Source organism: Cygnus atratus, chromosome 2 (genome assembly GCF_013377495.2).
Source record: "Cygnus atratus isolate AKBS03 ecotype Queensland, Australia chromosome 2, CAtr_DNAZoo_HiC_assembly, whole genome shotgun sequence".
Classification (NCBI taxonomy): Eukaryota; Metazoa; Chordata; class Aves; order Anseriformes; family Anatidae; genus Cygnus; species Cygnus atratus.
This window is the reverse complement of record NC_066363.1, coordinates 63,774,324-63,792,613: the sequence shown is the minus strand read 5'-3', so window position 1 is coordinate 63,792,613 and position 18,290 is coordinate 63,774,324. Positions and strand designations below refer to the sequence as shown.

General features: G+C 40.9%; 1 protein-coding gene across 8 annotated transcripts in view; it reads left to right on the top strand.

Moving 5' to 3' along the window:
• ELMO1 (engulfment and cell motility 1) overlaps positions 1-18,290 on the top strand; it is a 306,907-nt gene that overhangs the window by 272,602 nt on the left and 16,015 nt on the right. For all 8 annotated transcript variants that reach the window (XM_035552367.2, XM_035552364.2, XM_035552368.2 and 5 more), the window contains 2 exons: positions 5,427-5,590; positions 10,810-10,922. In XM_035552367.2, the coding sequence (XP_035408260.1) occupies positions 5,427-5,590; positions 10,810-10,922 (277 nt within the window). The remainder of the gene's footprint in view (positions 1-5,426; positions 5,591-10,809; positions 10,923-18,290) is intronic.

Here is an 18,290-nt window from a genome sequence, read left to right as displayed (position 1 = left end):
GTAGAATAGAGAGGTGGCCATTTTGTGCTGCTTACAGTTGCAGACAAGTTGCTGAAATGTAGTCACTGGGAAGGTTGCAGTATAGTTGGGTGTCAGGCTCTGACAACTTTCTCTTCTTGACATTGAAGCCTTCTCACTTTTTATTTTGTTTCCTCGTTGTAGAGCCTAAGTGTTCAGACTTCTCCACAATCCTTAAAGGCACGAGCTTTATTTGCATAGATAAAAGTCCTTGTGGCAAGAGGCAGGAGTGAGAAGAAAGAACAAAAGAGGAGGAAGTGCTGGAGAGGCAAAATAATCAGAATGTGATATGACAGAGATTAGGTCAAATAAGCAAAATACAAAGCAAGACAAAAACAGTTTAACAAAAAAGATGCATAATTTAATGTTATGGTGATATCAACCAGAGAAATGAAAGGCAGATTAGGTGGATACAAAAGGCTGAGAATAAGGTCCTGTGGGTCATGGCTGTTCAAAGAAGTTTTTGTTTTGTTTTGTTTTTTCTCTACTGTCTTTCTCTTACTGTCTTCAGTGAATTTACCTGTCTTAGTCATAATGCAGAACTTGGGATTCTCATACCACACAAAAGGTCATCAGATAAAAAGGACGTGATTGAAAGCAAACGTGCCCTCTGAAACCCTCATCTCTCAGTAAGAGAATCAAAGTGTAATGTAATTAAAAGAACTGTCTACAGTGTTTATGTGCAATTACACTGAGTAGAGCATACCTTTAATTTCATTGTAAGGTCAGATACACACGGAGGAAGGGTTGATGCTGTCTTTCATACAGCAGTAATCAAGGGCTGGCAACTCAGCTTTAGAAATTTCAGACAGATTAGAGGGTCTTGGCAGTGGTTCCCAAATGCTCAGGAGACTCACTGCAACCAACAGCTTTGACATTTTGGCCAGATAGTTAAATATTGTTGGCTATAAACATTACAAGGCAATTGATCACCCCCTTATGCGCTGGGCCTGGGGCATACGCTTCCTGCCTTCTGTCTGGGGAGCAAGGGGAGCCAATAAACCAAGTAGCTCTTTGATGATACCTTGTGAATAACTTTCCAGATCATAGTGAAGAAGAGGAATTTGCATTATTTGCACGTTAACCACAACATAGAGTACCAGAGAAAGGAGACAAGGGTCTGTACAAGATTTTACAACTAAGCATAACTGAGAGCACCCGTAGTCCTGATTACAGGACTATGTTTGCTTGCAGCTCTGGTTTGGTGCTGAAAAATCAGGGCAGTATGGTGGTGGTAGTTAGCACAGCAGTGTAGTATGCTTAGTTTAGCAGTTATACTCTGCCTATATGTTTGAAATGGCAATAATTTGTTGCTTTCTAGCAGACAGGGAATTTGATCCCATCCGCAGTGGGACTTAAGTGTCTGAATTAAATGTCTGAATTTCTGCACTTTTTTTTTTTTTTGCATGATAGTACAGAATTGATGACTGCAGCCTGAGTATAAAACCACATGTAGTAAACTTGTCTGGTGCAACTTCTCAGCAGGCCTGAGAAAGTGGAAGTGAAGCCAGCAGTTGAATGTCATACTCTCTGTGACATTGAAAAGTTAAGCACAGTTCGCTGGGAGCTTGGACGTTAGTATTAGGAGGTACTATGTTTTCAATAGAAAAGCTTGGTTTCCAGTCTCTCCCCTCTCTTCCCTTCCTAGTACCAGTATGGTTGCTAATAATAGTAATTAATTGCAATTAATAATGTATAACTATATAAAATATAAATTAAAATTAATTAGCAGCAATTAGTAGTCATTGCCAAGAAGGCAGAAAGAGCAGGAGAGAAGATAATTTTAAACATCCAGCTTATTGCTAAGGTTGTCTGCTTAAGTTTTCTCCACTATTGCTTTAAGGTTATTTCTTTCATTGTGTTTCCTAAGCCCTTTGGGTATTAAAACAGTGATATCACTAGGAGAATGCCACTAATCTCATTGGACGGTGTAGCAATTCGTTAACATTCAGGTGTTATGTTTGCTTGGCCTTACTGTTTGTAGTTTCTGAGGTGTGACAGCATGTTTATTACTTAGACTGGTATGATCTGGTGAGTGCGCTCTAATGTAGTCAAGGAGGCATTACTACCTCTAAGCAATCGGATGGCAGTCAAGAGGAGTTTGTCTTTCAGATGGGGAAGTAGCAGGTTCCCACAGGCTAAGCAGCTATTCAGAAGGGTTTGGCTGCATGCGGGCACCATCTGAAAACAGATACTTCTCTATATAAAAGGCACAGTGCATAGCTGTAGAGTACAGAACTCAAAGTTGTTTTTTTACCATCAAACCAAGTTTTAGACTTGCTCAGACACACAGCAATGTACCTACTAGATTTGTAAGAGTGGATGGAGAGGAGCTCTGCTTTGTCTGGGCCAGATTTCCAAGATTTACTGAAGTAGCATCTTAATTGCAAGGATGCATGGAAATGTGGTGAAGGCATTTGCTTTCCAGTTGGGCCAACAGCTTTTTGAGAAACATCTTGCTCTTCTTGAAGTAGATCTCTGGGATGGATGTTGTCCCTGTAGTAAGGAAGGAGACTATCTTCCATTTTTTAATTGCTTACTTTCAATTGCTGGCCACAGCTAAAATGAGTGTTTAGATCACATCTAGGAAATAATTTACCTCTCAGGAAGCAAAAATAAAAAACATAGTACAGGCAATGACAGTTACAAGACTAAGACTACACGTGTGAACCAATGAAATATTCATATGTGAAGTTAAGTTTCCAGAATGGTTAGGGAACCTCTGAGGGGCTAAGCTTCTGTTTTAAGATACACGATGAAAGTGGAAGAACAAAGGAAAATGAACAGTGCAGAAAAAGCTTTTGGCCTCTGTGTAGCTGTTAATTTCTGTCACATCTGCTTTCATACTGTGGCAGTGGTTGCTGTGTCCTACTGCTATCTAGATGTTGGATTTAGGTGGAATAGGCCTTTCTAAAACTGACACTGTGTTTTCAGCCAACTTTAGCACAGCATTGGATTAATGTTTCAAGGTGTGTGATTTGCACCAGCACCAAAGAAATGAATCCAGAATTCAGAGAGACGGTAATCTCTGATATGTAATTATTTGAACTAAAGCCAAGCAGTTCCTCTTAGTTAACTGTGTCTCAGCAGTTTTCTCTGATAAAATAATTATTATGCAGGTTGATGGCTGTTGCCCAGCCATCCTTCATTCTCATTTTTGGTTTGCATTGTTTATGGCATTACTTCAAAAGCAATCCTGTAATATCCCTGGCAAATTTATCTCTCTCTTCTGACTAATCAACTTCTCTTTCCTTCACTGTATATGATAATAATATGCCTGCAGTGTAGAGCTCTCACAGGATTACCAAAAGGTTGAGGTTGGAAGGGACCTCTGGAAGTCAGCTGGTCCAACCCTCCTGCTGAAGCAGGGCCACCTAGAGCTGCATGCCCAGGACCATGTCCATGCGGCTTTTGGGAGGGAGACTCCACAACCTCTCTGGGCAGCCTGTGAAAAAGTGTTTCCTGATGTTCACAAGGAACCTCCTGTGTTTCAGTTTGTTCTCCCTTCTTGTCCTTTCACTGGACACCACTGAAAAGAGCCTGTCTCCCTCTTCTTTGCACCCACCCATCAGATATTTATATACTCTGATGAGATCTCCCTGAATTTTCTCTTCTCTGGGCTGAACAGTCCTAACTCTCACAGCCTTTCCACATTGGAGAGATGCTCCAGTTCCTTCATCATCTTGGGGGCCCTTTGCTGAACTCTCCCCAGTATGTCCGTCTTTCGCTTGTGTTGGAGAGCCTAGAACTGGACACACCAATCTCTCTCCATCTCAGAGACCATGGAGATTCATGGTAAACTTGCTGAGGACTGAAGCAACGTAGCTACAAGACAGAACAGGGAGAGGGAACTGGAAGTGCTTGGATAGCAAATAATAATGATCACAAGGACAGTCACATGGCCAGACCCTCCCTCCTTTCACCATGACAGCAATGAGGGAAACAACAGACCACAGTTTGTGGCTTATCACTACTGCCCTTTAGTCAGGAGAACACCTTTAAGGCCCAGTAGGAGAGTTGTAAGACCTGAAAAACTCTCTGCAGTATGTACTGGCTGGTACACATCACCTGGGTCCAGCTGGCAGAAATCAGGATGTGCATCTGCACTCAGCAACTTAGAACTTCACAGCTTTTTAAGCTGTTACAAGTGCATTGTTGTATGCGTGCCTGTACCCGACATGACAGGACTATCATCTCAGCTCAGAATCCAGAAGAGCCACGCTACTGCTGCCATGAGCACACGAGCCACAGACAGAGCAGGATTTACAGTCCTGTAACCAGCAATCGTAGGTCAGCTGTCGGGAGACTGTCAAGTGATAAATGATCCTTTCCCCACCAGTCCCCCAAAATCATAATTTTCTTGTTACAGAGCAGATGGGTTTTTGCTGTAAGCTGTGTTGTCCTGCCAGAAGTTGGCTTATTTTCTGGTATGCTACTGAGAAATTGACTTGAAACCAGATAGTACTAATCTTCTGTACCTCGGTGGTGGGCTGGACTCAGCTGGCCGCCAGGTGCCCACAAAGCTGCTCTCTCACTCCCCCTCCTCAGCAAGACAAGGAGGAGAAAAAACAATGAAGCAGCTCATGGGCTGAGATAAGGACATGGAGATCACTCACCAATTGCAGTCACAGGCAAAACAGACTCAGCTTGGGGAAGATTAATTTAATTTACGGCAATTATAACAGAGTAGGGCAGTGAGAACCAAAATAAAAACAACCAACTAACCAAACAAAAAACTAAAACCACCTTCCCTCCACCCCTCCTTCTTCCCAGGCTCAACTTCAATCTCAATTCTTCCACCTCCTCCCCCCGAACAGCACAGGGGAATGGGATCTGCGGTCAGTCCCTGATGTTTTGTCTCCACCATTCCCTCACAGTCACTCTCTGCCCCTGCTCCATGTGGGGTCCCTCCCACGGGATGCTGTCCTTCCCGAACTGATCCTGCGGGGGCTGCCCACAGGCAGCAGCTCTTCAAGAACTGCTCCCACATGGCTCTGTACCACGGGGTCCATCCCCCAGGAGCAAACTGCTCCGCCACGGGTCCCCTACGGGCAGCAGCTCCCCCCAGACCCCCTGCTCCTGCGTGGGCTCCTCTCCACGGGCTGCAGCTCCGGCCCAGGGCCTGCTTCTGTGGGGGCTCTCCATGGGCCACAGCCACATCCACCTGCTCCATGGGGGGCTCCTCCACAGGCTTCAGCGTGGAGATCTGCTCCATGTGGGACCCATGGGCTGCAGGGGGACAGCCTGCTCCACCAGGGGCTTCTCCACAGGCCGCAGGGGAACTGCTGCACAGATGCCCATAAACCCAGTACAACCTGGAAACCTTACTCTGACACAGAATAAGATTTGAGACGAAAACACAGAAGGTGTTAACACAGGTTTTCTTTTCCCTTCCTTGTCAACCACAGGTAATGCAGGTAGTGAAAGAACAGATAATGAGAGCACTCACTACCAAGCCTAGCTCACTGGATCAGTTCAAGAGCAAGCTTCAGAATCTCAGTTACACAGAAATACTGAAAATACGCCAGTCTGAAAGAATGAACCAGGAAGATTTCCAGTCTCGCCCAATTCTGTAAGTGCTGTCTTCTCTCCTAACCTATTTTTGCATGGAAGTATTAACAGATGTGAATGATGTTTGTCAGCTCTTCAGGGGGAACTGAAGTAAGAAAGCTGTCCAGGGAGCTGTGCTCAAAAGCAGTAGTGCAGCATCTGTCTGCACAATGTGTATATGATTTCTTCTGCTGGGACTCCCAACTTTTTTTTTGAGTTCAGTTAAACCAGATTTATCAAACCCCTATGGGGTCTCACCTGGCTTACAATGCTCTGACATTTCCTGGCTTTGTATGATTGTGTTTATGAGCCTGTTTTTGTTGTCAGGAATGACCTTTTTATTTGTATTTTTTAAAACTTTATCTTGTGTCCAAGGGCCTTTAAAAATTGCAGATGCCATTTCTCTGAGCCAGACAAGATGTTCAGAACAAGAGGACTGACTCCAGAAAAGAGTGGGGTTACGTATTACTGTCTTTATTGATAGCATTATCTTTGGTGTTAATGAAAAGCCATTATTTATTTGTAAATGATAACATTCTGGCAGCAAGACAATGGGATTCTCATTTCTCTGTTGTTTACTCCAAATAATTAAATGCTAATATCGCCACCACAGCTCCTGCCTGCTGCTCAGAATACCCTTTGTTCTGTTATGTGAAAAATGGAGGCTGTACTTGGCTCTGGACCAGGGCTCATGGCCGAACTAATGGCACAGGACAGGTTCAGACTCTGCAGTGCACAAAGGATGTGCTGAGAATAGCAGGAACCTTTTGAGATCAGCAGAGAAATAGTGAGGATTCCAGAAGCATCAGCTGAAATGTCATGAAATCTTGACTATGTTTGAAGTGTAAAGGCTCATGATTTTCCAAATCTCCTTTACAAGGCAAAGCTGTAGAGAAGGATTTGGACCAAGGAATTTGAGAACTCAGATGCAAGATGCTCATTTTGATTTGTTTCTAAAGGATATAGATATATCTAAGCTCCAGGGACACGTTCATACAAGGGCAGCCGGGCAACAGTGGAAGCATAAACTAAGTGGAATTACACACTTAAATTTTAATCATACCAATGTGGATCAAAGGGAGAATGCTTCTTTTATGTTTTCAATGTATTAGAAGATAGGACCTAATGCCCAATTAGAACTGATGTCACTCATAGTAATGCATCAATTAAACAGTTACAAATAATTCCAGTCAGTTTTGCATCATTACACTGCTCAGAAATCCCCTGCCATTCCCCTGCAATGTTTAGTGGTTCCAAGCCACTCAGTAGTGCTAAGCTTGTCACCAAAGCTTCTCGTTTTCCTTGCTTCCCCTATGAGCCAACTGTTTAACTATGATACAGGTCAGCTATTTATATTCTCACGCAGCATTGCCTAGCTTTGTTAAACTTGCTAGTGCCCTCTGCAAGCTCTTTATTTACAGTATTGCTCTGGTTAGTTGCTGCCAACAGTGCAGAATTTCCTTCCCTATCGTGCAATGAATGAAACAGCTAACACAAATAGTTAAAAGCAAATGAAATGTTACCAGAGGACTCATTTAAGATTCTGGACAAAGGCTAAGCCTAAAGGTTGTAGAGGCTAACTAAATCGATAAGGTGTTTAAGCAATCACAACTGCATTTGCAGAGATTTGGCTGTATGCATTTGCATTTTGATTGCATCCATGATCACTTATTCTTGACAGTGAAAAGAAACGGTTCTTTCATTTTCCCATTTGATTTGATTCCGTGTATTGAACTCTCTCAAATTGCACAGATGACACAACTGATAGAAGTACAGAATCATGGTCCCATTGTAGGAAAAGAGACTGTGAGTGAAGAGAGCAATCGTGGCTGTGCTGTATATTTTAAAGCCTTACAGATATGCTAAAAGAGATTGTGCACAGCTGAATGTAAAGTCAGTGGGCCTTGTTTAATTCTGCTTGAGCTTATGGCAGTCAGATGATGTTTTTTCCTGCCTTTAACATGATAAAAGTCTTTATTTTGCTGTTCTTTGTATAAAGTACTGATGTTCTGAGTTTTCAAGCTGCTGGATGAGGGAAGTTTCAGTTAAGTTGGACTTGAATGTAAGTTGGAAAGTACTGCTCTAGATCCCTGTAAATGCAGCAACCTTTTTTTCCAACAAGTAGTTGTTTCTTTTACATGATCATTGTTGTTTCACATGGAGCTCATTTTTTCAGAGGGAAAGTAAGAAGTCCTACAGCACAGAAAGCATTCAAGAGCATGGGATCATTACTGATCATCCAAACAGCCATTGCACAACAAAACTATAAAATATCACTGGTTTATTTGCAATGGCTGTGGAAGAAGGTGTGTAGGAAGGAATCCTATTGGCCTGTAGAGAACCAGAGATCTCCTTGACACGTTATGTGGCAATAGGGATGGTTTAATACTGGATAAAGTTCTGATGTCCATATGGAAACTTGCTGGTTAAACGTAGTTCATGCCAGTTAGGGAGCCATTGCTAAGTAATATCTGGCTGACAATCAGTACATACAGGAATATAGATGTAGGGTGTGGACGCTTTTCAGCTTTTTATCTTTACAAATTTCTCTGCAATATTGGAAAGAGTCACTAGTGCCTGCTCTGAATGCAGGAAGTGGTTAGGAGAGGGCATAGCTACCAGCCAGAAAGACAAAAGGACAAAACCACACAAAATGATTTAAATGCCTGCAATGTGTCCCATCCTGGAAAGGGATTATAAGCAGGAAAGGTAATAGCTTAATTATAAGCAGGAAAGGTAAAAGCTGGACTGGATTGAACTAGTGCCGAAGAAGAGCTAGTTTTGTTTGAATAATTAAAAAAAAATGATCCAATAGTTTTCAGATTTGAAGACAGGTCTGTTATTTTAAAAGCATGTAACTGATGGCAGGATTTTGCCTATAGTGCTGAGACCAGTGAGATCAGAAAACTATCGATCATGTATTACTCTGTAGTTCCCTCAACCCATCTGTCATATCAGCCCACTGACTTTTGTCATTCTTACATCACAGGAACACAGGAGGAAGCTAACAGCAATTTTAAAAGCCTTAGACTTTCCTAGTTTGTTCTCTCTCTCTTCTTTTCACAAGGCACAAACTGTTCAGTTGATGTCATCTGAAGGAGAATAAATAATTTTTTCCAAAAATATATTTGCATTTATGATCTTCCTTTAGCTCTTTGTTCCTCTGTGTGCTCAAGCATGGGGACTGTAAAACTGAAGAAAGTACTACCTCTGAGCTTCTCTGTTGTGAAAACAAATACAGTGCACATCAGCAAAGAGGCAAAAAGAGCTCTGGCACATCAGCAAAGAGGCAAAAGGTTTCCCTTCTTTCCTACCTTCCTTTCTCCTGTAGAAAGTCTGTCTTAGACACTGAAGTACTTCAGAGGGGATTACCTGTTTATTTTTGGATTGGTTAGAAATCCTTCTCTTCCTCTGATTTGTAAAGGGCAGATGGGACTCTAGAGGACAGAAGAGGGAATACTCTGGGTTTTAATAACCAGATGTTAATGTGCTGGATGACCCATTCTTTTTTTTTTTTTCCAGTAGTGTCTTATAACTATAATCTTATGATATCTTTTAACACCTTTTCAATGACAGTCATCCAATTTCTAAATTAAACTACCTAAACATCACACTGATGTTTTTATCAGTTTTGAATGTTTGAATTCAGCTAGAATGTTTCAATCCAGCTAGAGACAAAGCCTATAGCTTAGACCGTTCAGTAATCTGCACTGTGTTTTAACACGGTTTTCCTCTGCCCCTGCTCCCAGCTTTTACCTGAGGAATGGGGAAGCACATCAGCCCTGAAAGGCAAGACATTTATTCAAGCACAAAATTGTTCTGATCACAGTATTTAACTATTCAGTGTTTTCCTGCCTTAGTTCTCAATAAGAAAACAATAGTGTTTGAAATTATCCTAGAGGACTTATAATACATTTCCGAAAGGTGGCCTGTTTCTATAGTTACAATGCTTGCTTGCTTTTTGACCAGCCATATTTTCCCAGCTTGTAAATATGCAGTGGGTTATGCATCAAGTACTCCAGCCATTTTGTTAATACTTGGGAGAATGATGGCTTTTCTGTTTAAAGCCCTTATGTCTCTAACAGAGAACTTCCAGTGGTTTCAATGGGGTGTTGGCAGATCAAAGGTACAGGATCCACATGAATGTGGAAATCAGCAGAGACCAAACTTCCTAAGAAGTGAGACATTTTTATTTTATCGATGGAATAGCACAGCTTTGCTTTCTTTTGATGATGACTGCTGGAACATACTGCCAGACAGAATGATTTTTGGTATTACCTAATGTGCGCAGCAATGCAAAATTATGGTTCTGACACACTTCGTATTTTATAAACCATCTACACGTTCAGTTATTTTTTTAATTTTACCAGGCTTACTGTCAAGTTGATGTTTCAACCTGTTTTTTATGTATTCTTAATGAATCTAAGTGAGGATATAACTAATGAATTCAGACACCTCTGAATCCATATGATGGTATATGAACTCAAGCTTTAAATATTACACGCATATTTTTTCCACCTAGTTCTTGACACTTTTAACTCTTTTATCAAAGTAGGATGTAGAAAATGGATTTCCTAAAGGATATATAATAACATTTCTAAATGCACAGCAGGTTTCTGCAATCCCGGGCAAGGGTAAAACTTGATCTTTGAGCAGTCCCCATCATGGGTTACTCTTCCACCCAATTCTGCTAGTAACAAATTAATTGAACTGCATAGGATCAATAAGAAACATATAGAGCTGGTAATCATTTTGGCTCATTGGCATTGCTCGTTGCTGTTTTTTCTTGTTATTTCAAAGTGTGTTTTAGCCTTCTTGTATTGTCCTAAATGCTAGTAAAGTATACTAGCAGAGGATTATACAACAAAAGGTGACAGACCCTCAAATAAGCTTCACAATGTTCCTGCAATGAAAGAGCATTATTTGCTGCAGAGAAAGCTTGTTGATGCTTTATAGGAAGTGTTATTTTTAGATGCATAAACTGAGAAACAAGTAAGTTACTTGCCTGAGTCGTACACTGATGCTGTAGTGGGGAGATGTCTAGAACAGAGATACCCTGACTCCCATGCCTTGTTATAAGAGAACATTTTATTTTTTCTGGAGCAGGCTAGATTCTGACCTGGGCATGCCTCTCACTGTTGTCTCCTTTGGACAGAAACATCTTGTGAGACTCTCCATCTTAGAGGAAAGAGGATGGATTTTGATTGAATCTCACAAGTGCCTATTTTCTTTCCTCCCAAGGGAACTAAAGGAGAAAATTCAGCCTGAGATCTTAGAACTGATCAAGCAACAACGTCTTAATCGACTTGTGGAGGGTACCTGCTTTAGGAAACTCAACAGTCGACGTCGACAAGGTACAGCTGAGACTTCCTGGTCTGACTTTTTATTATCACTTCTGTCTAAAAGTTGAGATGATGAGTACTGCTCTTACTAACAAGAAGCTTGGTTTTATTGCTGTCTTGACTGCTTTTACTAGGGAACATCTGAAAGAATCTCCTAGTTGCAATTGTAGAATTTTCTCTGTTTCACTGGAACTGGTTTTGGTTTCATCTGGAATAAGTCCAGCATTTGATGAAAATCTCAAGCAGCAGTCTGAACTTAGTATTTTAATTTCTGCCTCGGTGTCCAGTCGCCTTGTTCTCTCAGAACAAAATTTCTACCTCTGCAGGAATAGCACATATAACTTTGTGTAGCCACAATTTGAGTGTCTCAGAGTTGGATTATCTATTTTCTTGTAGGCTTATTTAAATTATATTACTGAACAAATAACAGATGTCCAGTACTTTTATACATGTGATGAGTTCATTTTGTACCTTTCCCTCTAGTACTGCCTGTCCTTAGTTTTTGCCATGAATTACCATATACATCAAATATATTATGGTGTTCAAATGTACTTTTAAAAAACACTTAGATCAGTAATTTGTTTACATTCAAATGAATAATGATTGACATGAGAAGATTATTTTCCCAATCCTATGCGTCATTGCTCAATACTAGATTTACAGCTCTTTTTATACAGTAAAACTCTTTATGGTTCTTCTTCCCCACATAGGGGCACGCTTCTTTCTTAAGACAAAGTAATGGGTATATAGTGTAAATTGAGCAGATTAATTAGAATTTTATCCAAAAAATTCCCTTTAGAACCCCTATTTTGTGAAGATTCAGACTGCTGTTTGTTTCCCAACTGCAAATGCAATGAAAAATAGAAAGTTACAAAAGCTAAGTACTGCCAAAGATCAATATTTGAGACCTTCAAATCAATTGTGAAAAGTTGCTTTCCTCACAGACGGAAGAATCCCTGCAGTGCCTGATTTCTAAGAAACAAGCAGGCAATTTTCCTTAATGTTGAGTGGTTATTTTGGAAAATTCCAAGCCTTTATCAAAGAGTCAAGTTGCAGAAAAATATGATGCAGCTTTATTTACTCTCTGTCAAGACCACAAACACCTATAAAGCCCTTTGAGCAGAATTTAGGGAAAGAACATTCATATTCCACTGTGACTTCTGTACAGATTTCATAAGAAGGCATGATATGTGTTTCCCTTCAGCAACATCTTTGTGGAGTGAATGTAGCTGAAGTAATGTGTAGTTTTGTTTGGCTATCGGTACTGAGGGGTTTTTATTTTATTCTTTTCAGAACCTTAATCCAAATGACTGAAATTCTAGGGAAGGAGCAGGGTCTGTGGCAAACCTACTTGTTTTGGCAGATCTCCAAGAAGTTAGACTATTTTATCTGAAGCTGTTGTCAGTCCATAATTCATAGGATCAAAAACCTTAGAAGATATAAATTGGTTCAACTTATTTGAGTGGACCTGAGGATAATAATAAACAAAAGAAAAAGAATAATAGCAACTTGATCTTCTGGTCCACAGTTAAGAACGTTACTGTGTACTATGCCTTGGAGTGAACTGTATGGGCCACCAAATTAATTGCTTCGACGTCATGTTTATTCAGGGCCAAAAGAGTTCATGATTCTTTGGAAACAAAATATTTGTTTCCATGCCTCAAAGAGGTTACTTACCTTCTCTGAAGGTTTTTTGGTTTGGTTTAGTGTGGTTTGGTTTGTTGGTTAGTGGTTTGGATTTTTTTTTTCGCTTTGTCAGATAAATGTCCATTTAGAAGGGCATGTTTCCACATGCCTTAGAGTTGTGTGTACTTTATGTCAGTCTTCCTCTATTCCCTGAAGTGAAAGTGTAAGGTATCCCCCTGGGAAAAAGGGAGGGAAAAGACACAACAACCATTACTAAAGATGGCTAGACTCACCAAGGTCTAACACTATGTAATCCAATGAACAAGAAAAGCATGGTAAACCCAAACATGTTTGGTTTATAAGCTGTTTAATTGGGAACTGTCCCTTTTAAGGTATGTACAGTGCCTGGCATAGTCCAAATAGCGAATAATTGCCTGGTATAGTCCAAATAGCGAATAATTGCAGCTGACACAAAGTGGAAGAAGCTCTCTTGAAACTTGCCTCTTTCCTTTAGTGTTGCCTGTACCCCAACCAGAGCAAGCTCTAAACCAGGCCTGTCATGATGTCAAGAACTAGAAGATGAGCTAAAGTGAAGGACCAGAGGCTTAGCAAATGATGCTAAACATCAAGGCAGACCAGCTTTCAGATAATTCCCCTGTATGTCCTATTAAAAATGGTACAAGTCCCAAACTGCCGAGTGTGCCTTCTCTTACCTTTACCCTACCTCCCCATCTCTTATCCCCTAACCCACCCCACAGTACATGTGCCCTGTGCTTACTGAGGGGATCAGCAGGCGCCCCATCACCTGCCCACTGCCCCAGCTCGCTTGCTGTGGAGCATGGCCATGGTCCATCCAGGTTGACTTTGCGCCAAAACAGGAATGGGGAATGCTGTGAGGCATCACGGTTTGCCCGTTAGGTGGCAACCTCCCTTGTAAGAGTAGTGAGATCAGGTAGCTGTTCTACCTCAGTGTGTGTGTGCTGCTCCTTTTACATTTCCTATAATTCTTTTTCCTCTTGAGACAATCTTGGGACAAATGTTGCAAATCTACAGATTACACAAGAGGAACCTACACAGGAGAAGCTGAAAGCATTAAATTGCCTATTTAAAAAATAATTAACTGGCATTATTCCACAATAAAGACTCCAGAGCAAACTTCCATTAAGACTGTTGTTTGAACATGTGGTAGGACACGCATGGTTAGTCACAGTAAGTCGAAACAATTGACTTACAAAAAAAAAAAAAAAAAAAAAAAAAACAAGGAGGAAGATTACATCCTCTTACGACCTTCTGAGAGGAGGTGAAAAACATTTCTTACATACAAGGCATTGGAACACATCCAGTCCACAGGTGATTCTTTGCAGGGAGCGGGGCTGAAGGTTAAGCGGTGAAGTATCTGTAATCAGATCTCTGCCTTTTGTATTCCAGCACGGGATTATTGTTCAGCAGGGTCTCTCTGCAGCTGAAATCCAGAAATACTATTATTGTCCCAGCAGGATCCTTGCCACTTTCAAAGAGTACATGGCCTTTGCCTTGCAACGTTTCACAGATGAACTGCAGTACTAACTCCTGTTTTTATTAGACATTCTTAATCAATAGGAAATGAAATAGTAAAATCTGGTCTGCCATTCTGGTCACACTGTTCAATGGCAGGTTGTGAAGCTCTGCAAATCCCCACTTTGTTCTCTGACTGTGGACATCAGCTGACAGACAGCCCTCTTCAGCGTTCTCCTTCCTTTGGTAATTCCTAAAGGAAAGGGGTGAAGACTAAATCAAAAGCCTACAAAGCTCTTTATAGCCCTAAAAGTTATTTTTTCCAGTAGAGCTAAGTAGCAGATAAAGACATTTTTTGGGGAATAATAGATACTTCTGTAGCTGTCATCCAGTATATTTGTAGTTGCTGGGTGCACCCTTGGAAATAAATTACCCTTTTAGCTTTATAAAAGATTATAGAGAAATTGCATGCTATCAAAGTGGTTTTGCAGTCGAAGACAAGGTTTCTTGAACAGTTATATTTGGAAGAGAAAGAAAGCCTGATGATGCACACTACTATATTAAAACACAAGGCAGAGTATTTTTTTTTAGTAACCTGGAAAGAGAAAAATTTAAAAAATCAAGCAAAGACAAGTTTTCCATTTCTTGCTAGGATAAGTGACTCACACTTTGAATGAGAACACACTTTGTCTTTTTTCTGCAAAAAGCTACTGCTGCTACTTTGTTCCACCATCCGTACTCCCATAAAAATAGTATCGTTCAAGTATGTGACATGCTGAGAGGAACTGGTTAACCAAAGTGCCTCTGGTATTACCACAAGCCAATTAATTGCCAAGCCTTTGCAGAGCTTGTTGGCTTTCATCTAACCAGTTAAGACAAGTTAGAGTGACAGTGTGTCACTGTGGTAAGTATCTTAGAGAAACAGCACAGTGGAAGAGAAAGGGTGAGTCCACAAACATGTATCTAAAAGCTACATCCAAATATGTATGTTTTTACTGACATTATAACACGTGTGTTCCCTTCGCTAAATGCGTGATCAAGCCTTTCTTTAAAAAACAAAAAAACAACCCACCTTTCTTTTTTAGTAATCTGGAACATATCCTGGGATAAAAGGTATGCTCACAGACTTTTTTCATTGAACATCTGAGCTATTGTCTCTCCAGAGGTCTAACTCTACAGCACTTCTGTACTAACCACTGCAATTCTTCACTTGGGATAGCATTGTTAAGGGTGTATGAGTCATTGACCATTAATGCACATGGAAACACCATATGAATGGCCACGCGCTCTGTAGCCCATCATCAAAATGTTCTGTGCCCTACTATTTGGTCACAGTTTTGAATATTACTCTTCTAGCCAAATTGGTAGCTGGTTTTGCTATTCAGGATTTTTTTTTTTAATCTTGTTTGTAAGCTTTAACAATGTGCTAGGATATGTTTAACCCATTAGCTGTTTTAACAATTGTTTGAAGTTTTAATGTTTAAAACTTTTTCAGGCTTAAAAAAACAAATCAAAACAAACAAATAAAAAAATCACAACAGAATACTACAGTTTCCCAAAGAAGAATCTCTAGCACTTGAATTTGATTGCATCAGAGGTCAGCGAACTAAGAGACAGATAGCTCAGTGGCAAAGTTAAATACTAGTGCCTGAAAATTGCAATGAAATCACATTGTATCTAAAGACTCAGTGTTCAGCAACCACCCTTCCTTCAGTGTGTACACATACACACAGATCTCTCTTGAGGAGTGCAGGGGCTGTTGAGAATTCGTGCCACTTCAGCTTAGCAGATTTGTGTTTAAAAGCTCTGGAGGTTTTGGTCAGTAGTTTTTCATTGTTTTATAAGCACTACTGTCTAATCGTAGTAGAGAAGAGTTCAGGGTTTTCTTTTTTCTTCTACATGTTTTTTTGGTTTATCTATTTAGAGCTGAAAGTAAATGCTCGCCACCTCCCACATGCTCTTGTGTAATTAAGGCTTCTTTCACCTTTCTTGTCAGTGGGAACAATTTCGTACAATATTTATTTTGACTGCAGCATTACTTTATACACTCCACTTCCAACAAAATTGTGTTCAGCACCTGTACTAGTAAAATAACATGCGTCCCATTCAAAGCTGCTCCCCTCCAAGGCACCGTGATCTTGCATAAGTGGGTTATTGTCTGATAAACTGTAACGTCACATAGAGGAAAAGAAGAACCCCAGCTGGCTAAGGCTGAGGTGGTTGTAGAGGCTTCGGGAAGGCAGGAAGGATTATGTCCCATCACTGATGTGCCATCTGCCCTGTTCAGCCTGGCTGCTGCGGTCGCTTGGTGGCTGCAGCTGAGGGAACCTCGTTAGTTCCATTTATAGGTTTCATTTAAGGGCTTTCCCCTTGACAGCTAAGCTGTGGTATGATGGCAGTTATTAGTGAGCCCACAGGAGGATCGCACTGGACATGCTTCAAGCTTTACTCTACGGCTATTAGTTCTTTAATTAACCTTGGGTTATGGGGAATTGCTGTAAGAGGCTCCGCAAGCCTTCAGAGCAAGGCTTTCTTACGATAAAACCACCTCTTCCTGAAAATGAAGTACAGAAATTTTCACTGGGCCTTTTCTCCTTCTTTTGTTATTGGAGCAGGGGGTTGAAATGGGAACAAGGTTACCAAAATGGTCTAACTCTTAGGAGGCTGAAGAAGCAACCTTTTTCAAACCCTCAATAAAAACCATAGCCCCGCACTAAGTCAAAAGGAATTCATAATATTTTATTTTATTTTTATTTTTATTTTATCCAGTTATATCATCCTCTTCGCCAGGTTATTGACAAAATAGTGAGACCACGTTGGCTTTTATTAGGGAAAAAATGGTAGTTGTAATCTTAGTGTCAGAAGGATATATTGTCCTGAACAGTCTTGGAAACACCGAAGTTGCAGTTAAAGCTAGGTATGTAGCCTCCTGCTACAGTCACTAGAGGCTTTTCTGTGGTAGACAAGGCGCAAGACAGTCTATCATCAGGTTTAACAGGATATATTTTTTAAGCATCAGGTTTTGAAATGCTTCTGGTAGAGTTCTCTGTAAAATTTCTGAATCTAGAAAAGTTTCACACGCATCCTTCTGATGCACAAACTGCCCGACAAATTGCTTTTGTGTGTGTTCTTCAGATGACAATCTACTGAATGAATGCTCCTGCTTGCTCTTGTTTCACATCCCTACAAATGCTTTGTAAGTGGGGTTTTCCTCTTGACCCCATACTGTGCAATATGGTATGTGCTGCTTACGGTCCTGGAATGCTTATATTTCAGCAGCTCTTTTTGTATGCATCACAGAATCATCATCTCAGGCTCTCCTACCCACACACCTCTTAGTAGTGTGTATGTCTTTGAAGCAAGTAAACAGAATCTTCCCCATCACTGTGTTGACCTTTTGCCAGTGGTTGGTAAGGTCTTTTGAAACTTTTCAGAAGAAGCGACTGCACACTCAGTAAGTGGGTTGAAATGTGTGGTTTATTTTCTCCAAACATTTTTGCATTTTGATAAAATCTTCTAAAAAGCTGTATGGAAGCCCACTTTTGCCATTCAAACTGAATTGCCTTTCTCTGTGTTATATTGCATTGTATTTTAAATGGCTGGCTAGGGGACTTCAGAGGGTCCTTTAAAAAGAAGTAGGGTCCGTGAAGATTTTACTGAAGGAGCGAAGTCCTTGCTTTGCTAACACCCAGATGCTGGCTCTGGTGACTGTACAGCTCCTCTGGCGTTTTATCCCAGCTGTGGCTTCATCCGATCCTGGCGACAGCAGCATGATGGGGCTTTGTCAGTGCTAGCATTTCCCCTAAACTCTCCCTTTGGCTGCTGCTTGGCACAGCATCAGTGCTACCAGCAGTGAGAGGAGCACAGAGGCAGAGAAGCCCCCCGCCTCCCCCCGGCACTTTAACGTCTCGCCTTGCTCCAAGCTTCTGGAGGTTTATAGCTTGGCTGTAACAAGACTGTATTTTTGACAGCTTAACATTGCGATCTATTTATTAAATAGAAAGTGCCCTGACAAGAAAAGGTAACCTTGTTCTTGCTGTTCCAGAAAGGGAATTGGCAAGCACCACCCTTGCCCGCTAGGCAGCGTGGTAACCCTGCTCTGCAAAGCTGATGTTCTTCAGGGGTTAGATTTTAACAAATATCACTAAGGGCAGTTATATCCTGAGAAACAGGATTTGGCAGGAGGCATAAATATACATCTCCTAGGAAGGGCTAAAATGCAAAGAGGAATGTCATACATGCCCATTTGTGAACACACCA